Source organism: Orbicella faveolata, unplaced genomic scaffold, assembly GCF_042242905.1.
Source record: "Orbicella faveolata isolate gen_17 unplaced genomic scaffold, um_ofav_v1 contig_34, whole genome shotgun sequence".
Taxonomy (NCBI): domain Eukaryota; kingdom Metazoa; phylum Cnidaria; class Anthozoa; order Scleractinia; family Merulinidae; genus Orbicella; species Orbicella faveolata.
The window spans coordinates 12,693,336-12,702,325 of record NW_028301563.1 but is presented as its reverse complement, the minus strand read 5'-3'; the positions used below and the strand labels follow the sequence as shown (position 1 = coordinate 12,702,325).

General features: G+C 36.2%; 1 protein-coding gene and 1 long non-coding RNA gene across 2 annotated transcripts; both read right to left on the bottom strand.

Annotated features, from left to right (window-relative positions):
- Positions 1–5,135: 5,135 nt before the first annotated feature.
- Positions 5,136–6,996, bottom strand: LOC149104838 (uromodulin-like). Its single transcript, XM_089272275.1, has 3 exons — positions 6,993–6,996; positions 6,324–6,452; positions 5,136–5,503 (listed from the first exon to the last, which is right to left on the bottom strand). The coding sequence occupies exons 1-3, from the start codon at positions 6,994–6,996 to the stop codon at positions 5,136–5,138; spliced, it is 501 nt and encodes a 166-aa protein (XP_089128401.1).
- Positions 6,997–7,338: 342 nt separating this feature from the next.
- Positions 7,339–8,276, bottom strand: LOC149104837 (uncharacterized). Its single transcript, XR_016201462.1, has 2 exons — positions 8,161–8,276; positions 7,339–7,477 (listed from the first exon to the last, which is right to left on the bottom strand). It is a non-coding gene; the product is annotated as an uncharacterized LOC149104837 (long non-coding RNA).
- Between the last annotated feature and the right edge of the window lie 714 nt (positions 8,277–8,990).

The window sequence follows — 8,990 nt, the reverse complement described above, 5'->3', positions numbered from 1 at the left end:
CTTGCGTTTCCTGTTGTCTCTGCTCGCATTTCTAACATCATGTATCTGTTTAAGTTTCCATCCTGTCTTGCGGGTTTTTTCTGTAGACATGCCTTTAATAATACAGTTCTTTGCTATTTCATTCAAACATTGTTTTTGGACTGAACAATTTGCATGGCAGAAATTGAATGAAAATGTGAGGCCTGTTCTAATTATATATTTCTTTCATTATCTATATTTATATTTCTTTATATTTTATTTCTTCCAAGCACTACCTTGGAATTCATCACCAAAATTGTCAATTGGAACAAAGAGTAACAGCTATTTCAAGTACTTGTATAAAGACCTAAACCATAAAAGCACCAAGTATTTCACCAAAATACTCCCAGACATGTACAAACATGCACAATCCTATTTCCTGGATAACTTAACAAAGTACCTTTACAAGGAAAGGGAAAGCAGATTTCAAACCAAAAACTATTTTGTAAAGCTCAAGCATGACATGAGTTTACTTTTTTCTGAAACAAATGAAGCCTCCTGTTTTAAATTTATGAGAATGTCCATGACACAGCTAAGACCTAATCATATAGGCATTGTGTCCAAAGGTGTTAAAAAATTCGAAAAAATTATGTCCCAAATGAAAAAGGAAGAAAATTAACATCCCGTCTAATTTGGGGACACTTTTTAACAGAAATATACTTAAGCCATGGGCCAGTGAGCAATATCAGAATACTAAAGCAGTGCAAGAGGAACTTGCTCAAACGAAAGGAGATCTCAGTGACAAATAAGAGAAGTTTTTAAGCATAAACCAAAGTCTTGACCGAGCATTCAAAGGTTCGCTAAATAAGACAGGAATGAAGAACGGAAGACAAAAAAATATAAATAAAAGAAAAGCTGAAAAGGGAAAGAAAGAGCGCCTAAACAAAATCAAAGAAGAAACAAGGCGTAAAATCATCAAACGTGATTCTGAGGAAGCTTACAAGTGTATTACAAAACAAAAACTTCTGTTAAATGAACTAGAAAAATTGAGAGCAGACTGGCACAAAGCTCGATTAGCAAGCCTCGTTAACAAGGGAAATTTGCATCCAGAAGCAAGGATATGTGCACTTGAGCTTATGCAAAGCTCACCGATTAAGAATTAGAGGCAAACTGCCGTGAAGAGGAAGGACATAGTGAAGAAGAAGTGAAAAGTGAAAAAGGTGATTGCAAAGAAAGAAAGAAGTGGTAGAAGATAATAAAGAATTCAATGAAAGAAATTAAGTGTCGTTGTCAGAGAGAACCGGGCAGTACCACTAGATCGAGGTCGGCCGCTTACCTTCATCTTTTCACAGTATAAAAGCTATCCGAAAAGATTAACAGCCATGACATTTAAAGGAATTTTATTTAGTTTAACATTCTGAAACGTGTACATGAGTTTTTCTAAAACAAACATATATTTACAGATTTATTGCATTCATGTCTGGATGAAACAAATGTCTTAACTATCGAGTTTAGAGATTGTAATTCTAATTTAATCAATTCAATTCTGTGTTTATCTACCCTCATTTCCATCGAAATCTCTACAAGTAGGCTCTTCAGTCGTTATTAACAGACTGGAAAATTTATATAAAGAGAAGTTATTCTTCGCCGCATTTCTTATACGTTTAACACTGACGGCAAGTTAGTGTTTAAACGAACCATGGTTAAGTGGCATGTTTTGATTTCCCAATAGAAACACCTTTTGAGATAAGATCATTACGTTCCATCGAGACGTCTGGCACATTTAAACAATAAAACAATATTTACACCGACAGGTTATAACTATATCATGCATTCAGAAAGAATGCTTTAATTTACTAATATAACACAGACGTTCTTACCCTAAATTCCCGAGGTAATTTATATTAATTTGTTTTGATTTTGCCTCGCTACGCTTAGTGATTGGTTTAAAAGCCTAGCGTCACATTTTCAAGCAATCCTAGCTAAGCCTCGCTCGCATATCTTATCTCGAGTTCGTATTCGAGCTCAATATTGCTTCAGTCGAATGTCTGTGTTCTTTTTGATTGGTCAAAGTGATTACCTTGGTTGTCGTTTTACCACAGTCAGTTAAAAACCTCTCTACCGGCCGAACATTAAAATATGTTGGATAAGTCATTACTAAACGTTGTATTGTACCTAATGTAATTTAATTAGTACTGCACTAAGATGGCATTGGGCCCCAGTGTAGCGTGATAGCGCGCAACTCATTTGTACAGTTTGAAAATTGTATTTAGATTGAAAATGAATTGGTTTCTGCTGGAATGTGTAAGAGTACTAATAACTTCGTGGGATGCAAATTTAACCAGGAAAGAAATTTGGTGGGATAAGAGTTAGTTTCATCCTCAACTTGAATTTTCATTGAAGTTAATTCGTTGCTATTTGAAATCTACTTTTGCATCATAAACAAATTAATCAACAATAATTCCAACGCTTTTCTTTTGACTCCTGGTGCTTTTTGTCGCACGGAAAACTTGACAAAAGCGCTATCATGCTACTGGCCCTTTGAATAACTTTAGCGCTGCGGTAAATATAACTAAACATACATGTGTATGTATAACTTAGTTGTACTAAACCCATTAAACATAACATTATTTTGAGTAACAAGGTGAATAATAATTACTGTTATAATAATAAAGAGTCCTTATTCATAGTTTTAAATAGACGTTAAAATTTACAAGGTACTTATAGAGTTAAAAACTGTCCCAGTAATAACAATTTTTAACTATAATCCAACTTGTAAGCAAGGCAATTTTGGGCATTTTGTAGTTTCGGCCAGAAATTTTCTTGTATGCACTATATTTAAACTGTAAGGCAAATGAGAAAAGTTAGAAAGGAGTATTGATATTCATTACTAACATATGCAGAATCAAATAACAAAGGTACTGGACGTATATCTATAAGTGACAATTGTCTGTTTAAATACCTTACACGATGTTAGCACTACAGCTTAAATATATTTACAAAATTAAAGTAAGGAATTTGATCATTCCCTGAAAGATGCCTGTCTGTGGAAATAACTTCGTTGCCTGGAGTCTATCACAGAGGAGTTAACTAAGGAATATGAAGACTAAGATTGCGAAATAATGTCCTAATGACGTAAGGCAAAATCCTTCAAGAATGTGTGATAAAAACTGAAATTTTCATATCAATCTGATCAGAAAAGTTGAAACACCAAAAAGAATTTTGAGACAGATGTTGGGCTAAAAGAAAGAGGAGACTTACAAACTGAATTGTTTCTTGGTTAGATTACCGAAGGAAGAGTTTTTTTGATAGATTGAGGAAACAGGCAAAATGTCTGGAAGAGATTTCTTTTGTTGGTCTCTTAATATCTACATTATGTACACACAATTTACCAGCTCAAGATGCTGCAACAGAAATCAGCAGCCTTGGAACTTTCAGAGATGAGATAATTTCTTTTGTAAAATCCGCCATATTGTACCTAGAGAGTTCTACTACCGTCATTCCATATCAGCCGGCATTTTCAGCTGTGCAAGGAATTCGTAATTCTCTCGTCTCTATCCGTCTTGTACGTGCAAGCGTCGGACGCTATCGCATTCATTGGTACTACGGCGCTAAAACCGGGAGGCAAAAGCTTTGTCACGCCTTGTGTAAATATTTCACAACGTCGCCTGTCTCCTTTCATAAATCCGACAAAACCTTAGTGGTTTGTGTCTTTGAAATGGCCACTAGTGTGGCTTAAATGCAGACGTTGAGTGTATGTTTGTAAAACTACCTGAAGAGATCTACTGCTAGTTTAGTGTTTAATTTTAATTTTAAAAAATGTCAACCAAATTTAAAAAGAAACAAAAAGTTGTAATTTAAAAAAAAAATTGTAAACCTTCTCGGTCTGCTTATACTACAGAAACTAGGCTGTGCTACTAAGTTAAATTTACGAGAAGTTACTATTTTATACAATTGCAAATTGCTTGTATAATGTCTGGGATGTCAGCAAATTTTAAAGTTTGACTGTTGTCTGGGCAACAGCCAAACATGTTTACTAAAGAACTTTTGGCATTCCCTACAGGCGATTACACTAGATACATTTTTTGAGAAACCAAATCGAACAAAAACACAGATAAACATACAACACAAAAGTTAACCTACACGTGCTAAAAACGTGTATATTGTATATTGTAGACTGCTTATAATTTCAATCAGAACTGGTTAAAAAGTGTTCAATAACTTTTAAACAAATTAAGTTAAACCGATAGGAAGAGCAGTTTTTAAGATAAGACAAAGTAATGGTTGTTCCGCGTAATGAAGAAAAATTGTTACTCTGGCTTTCATATCAAATTTCTTTTTAAAGTCACTTGTCTTGAGGAATAGAAGTTATGAAAGTTTTAAATAACCCTCACTTTTCACAAATTATATACACGACTGAATATTGAAAAAATTATCAGGTTTTAAGCTTTTGTAATCACACTCTATTTCCTTCTCTATAAACGAGAGCAAATGGATTGCTCAAATCACCGAAAAGAATAGACCTGCTTTGATTCAATATCTTTAATGCAGGGTCAAACAAATTTCTCAGAAGCTCTCTTAGAAGACAAACTGTACAAAGTTATAACAAATCAACTTGAGCAACTAATTTCTTTAAAGCCTTTACTTTTGTTAAGAGAATGCGAGTTACTTTGCTAATGCTATTCGCGTTGATATTATTGCTATGTATCTACTAGCTCACTGTACAGCGTTACAGTGTCTTTAATACCTAAAAAAAAACAGCCGTCATATTTCACGCCGTTAAGTCTTCTCCCGAGAAACGCCTGAAACTCGATGTGCATTTTGTTTGTTTATAGTGGTCAGGTTTTTCGTAATCCAGGTTTAAGAGTTGATGGAGGTTTAAAGTTTTCTTTCGTGGGTAAAGTATTTCTTTGCTTATTTTTAGACGACTTAATTAGAGCTTGTAAGCCGTCGTCAAAAGTTGAGAGAAAAAAAATGGCTGAAGTGTATAAATGGGAAATACTAATTATAGACTAGCTTGGTCATGCTTTGAACAACCAGGCCATGGTTAAGTATTACTGTAGGTAATCATGTCGGGAAGTAATATCCCGCTTGGCACTAAGAGAGACAATGATCTAAGTCTCTTGCCACTATTATTCAACTGAAGCTAACTGAAACATACACATGCTACGACCGGATTAGTCAGTACTGCAATATCGGGCAGGACATGTCACCGGGTATGATAACTTGTAGATATAATAGGAGCCACAGTTCTTTAATTGAATCAACAACCAGTCGTAGCAACAGTTCGCATACTTATGAAAGCAGACTTTTCTTATGACTTTACCCTCAGCCACTGTAGGATGACCACCACTCAACCAGATAGGATAGGCTGTATCACAACGTTGCATCGGTGGACATGTGGTCACCATTTTTGTGCCTGCAGCTCCCTGGAAGCGATACCAGCCATTGAGAGTGTCGTCACATTTGTCGTTTACTGTCACGTAGTCATATTTTCTTTCTGCATCTGTCAGATTTTGGTAATTTTGCCAGTGACATACATCAACTAAAGGAAATACACAAATGTGTAAAATAAATATGTGATAAACACAGAGGACATTTGACATATGTCGTCTTGTGTTGCGTAGTCATATCTTCTTTCCGCATCTGTCAGATTTTGGTAGTTCTTACATATGTCAACTAAAACAAACAAACAGGGTAATACGTAAATAACTCTCCCCTAATCCGTAGATACCTCTGTCGTGCTGTGTCGTTGGGTGTTACTTGTAGTTTGAATACAGTCACTTCATATATTTTGTTCAATTTTACATCACTTTATTACATCCGGTTATGCACAAACATTTCTATATGATTTGTCTTCGTTTCCATTTTTCCTGGGAACAAGGTTGTTAAAAGATCTCGCCACCGAAATATAGCTTCTACAATAGGTATTAATTAACACCTTTTTGTCTGTTTATACGAGAAAATCTACATATTTACATTTGAAATTTCCAGTTCAAATGTTGTTGGGTAACCTGTAGGTAAGCCATAGCTGAATAAATTTGTCCTTCAGGCGATGATATTTATCGGTTCTAAGTGTAAGAACATCGCAATCAGCGCCAGTGTTTCTCCACTAAGGTGTGTTTACTCTCTGGCATTGGATAAACCGCTGGAGGAATATCATGTGGAATACTTTAACCCACTATGTAGTGGATTCTAACTTCATATGGGTTATTTATTATTTTTTTCCTGATACATGCCTACTTGTTAAATAAGATTCTTAAATGTGGCAAGCCGTCCTTACATAACGACAAATAAAGTTTTTAACTGTAGCTGATTAAAACAGAATAGAAGATATCCCTACTAATGATAAAACTGTGTTGCACCTTCACAAATAGCACCGTTCTTTACAAATCCATCTTTGCACTGGCAATAGTACGATCCATCCGTGTTCTTGCACTCAGAGTTGGCTACAGCACCACATGGGTCGACCTGTGCAGCGCACTCCTCAATGTCTAAAAACAAAGGGATGTAAGTGTTAGTATTTCAATGTCACAAGGGATGGTTAAGTGTCCCATTACGATCATAAAAGGGAATTCTGGTGGAAATAAACTACTTTACACGTGAAAAAGGCGAAAAAAATCTCAGAAAAATCTCAAGCGAACCTTGTTACGAAGGAAAATAAGTAGAATTGGCGCCTTAAATCCACTCCAAAGTTTTTACATTTCTAAAGTGATTACACGGCATATAGAAACATCTATAGCAGATACATTTTATTAGAGTAATCGTGAGGCTGGCTAACGGGAAACTTTCAGTGATATCAACCACACAATACTGCCATCTGCCGATCGATTGTAGGCGTTTCAGCCCTATTACTTGCATGTGGTATTACCTGCTGTTATCTGCAGCGATTATCTCAATCACAGTGTTCCAGTAAAGGCTAGTGCACAGTTGCAGTTGAATTCGTTGACTCGTCTAAGTAACTAACTCTTCGCATCATTTCGCCTCCACCTGCCCACAACAGGTGTAAAATCAGCCCTGAATCGAAGCCATACCCATGCGGTCAATTCCCCATCTGTCCCCCCTTCACCAGATTGGAGGTTATGACCATGGAACTACACACCCTACTGTGTTTGGCATGTTTAACGTTGGGTCGTGTGTCCGCTCATAGGCAAACTTTTACAAGGAAATATACTGTAAAGAAGGAATTAAAACATTTCTGCTGGAAAAGTAAAAGCAATGGAAGTTTCACAGCAACTCGTAAAAAAGGTTTATCTTTTGGTTTCCTCGTGGCAATAATAGTCAAAGACGACTTTCTTTTTGTTTTCCCTTTTCCAGTGGCTGTCAATTTCTAGGAAACACACCTTTTTATTGGCTCCTAATTGTTTGTTAACATTGCTGTTTTATTATTTACACGAACTACTACCTGTTTCACATCGTGTGCCATTAAATCCTGGTGCACAGCTGCAGTTGAATCCCTTCACTCGGTCTGTGCAGTTCCCGCTGTTCTTGCAGGGATGACTTGCGCAGTCATCGATATCTGTTTTAAAGGGATAAGGTAGAAATTTAAAAACGGTCATACCATAAAATACCACGTTAAAGCCTCCCCCGATATAAACCCTTCTATTTGCTAACAAAGATATTATTCCCGATACAAGCCCCCCCCCCTCCGATACGAGCCCATCTAATGTATAAATCAAATAACGTTCTGTTCCTTTCCAGTTGCTCCAGTCACACTAGTGTTTTAGAGATGTTTTTGAAACATATTCTCCGTTTACACAATAAATGTATTACAAATGTAATGGTATATTAGCTTTAATTCGTTGCCCAGATACATTATAACTCCTCGTTCCGAAACAATATTTCTATTCGCTTATATGCCGCCCGGATATAAGCCTCCCCTGCCCGTCTTTAAGCCCACACAAAACCGCTTATGAAGTTATACGAGCCCGGGGCTTAAAGCGGCATTTTACGGTATACGACAAATCCCACAGCAACAATATCTGCAAAATAACCAAAAATGCATAAGATCGTTTATCGGCCCAGATTTCGCTCCTTAGAGACTTGGATATGTCAACTGGATAGAAATATGGAGAAAAAAGAAAGTTTTGGGAAAAATGTGCTTTCTTTAATCAAAAATGCATAAGCAAAAATATCTGTGAACATCGCTGTTTTGTTATTTACACGAATTATAAGGTTGGTGATGTTATCTGTTACGATTACCTGTTTCACATTGTGTCCCATTAAATCCTGGTGCGCAGCTGCAGTTGAATCCGTTCACTCGGTCTGTACAGGTTCCGTTGCTCTTACAGGGATGACTTGCACAATCATCGATATCTGTTTCAAGGTGACAAGGCAGAAAGTTAATAACGGTCACATTCGATAGAACCTGCAACAACCAACAACAAAACTCCATAACAAAACTACGCTTGAAGTTAAAAGATACAACACTGCAAACAGCTTAGAAGGAGATTCAAAACCGTAGAATATCAATGAAAATTAACCAGTTTTGGCTTTTGTTACCTGTTTCACATTGTGTACCATTAAATCCTGGTGCACAGCTGCAGTTGAATCCGTTCACTCGGTCTATACAGGTCGCGTTGTTCTTACAGGGATGACTTGTACAGTCATCGATATCTGTTGTAAGGGAAAAAGGTAGAAAGATAAAACCGTGAGGAGAGAAAATCAGATTAGTTAGTATATTTTACATATTCGGTTTAGATATATTTGTTTTAGTTCATTTTGCATTTCTAAGTTGCAGTTTACTATTCCAGTTCATTAACCGTAACAAACACCTGTTTTTGTTGTAGATCATACCTATAATAAGCGCTGAGCTGTAATTACTACCTGTGTTAGTCTTTTTGTTGAACTGTTATCTCCCTTTATTGTTTTGAAAGTTATTAATGTTGAAAACTACAAATTCCGTTACAGCTAATCGAGCTTCCTGAAATGTACGAGATAACGTTTAGTTGAGAGTTTTTAAAAAATTTTCGTAAACCTTTAGAATTGTGTTTTCGGCTTAAATAGCCGTGCCTTGTAAAATATTCTTTTGT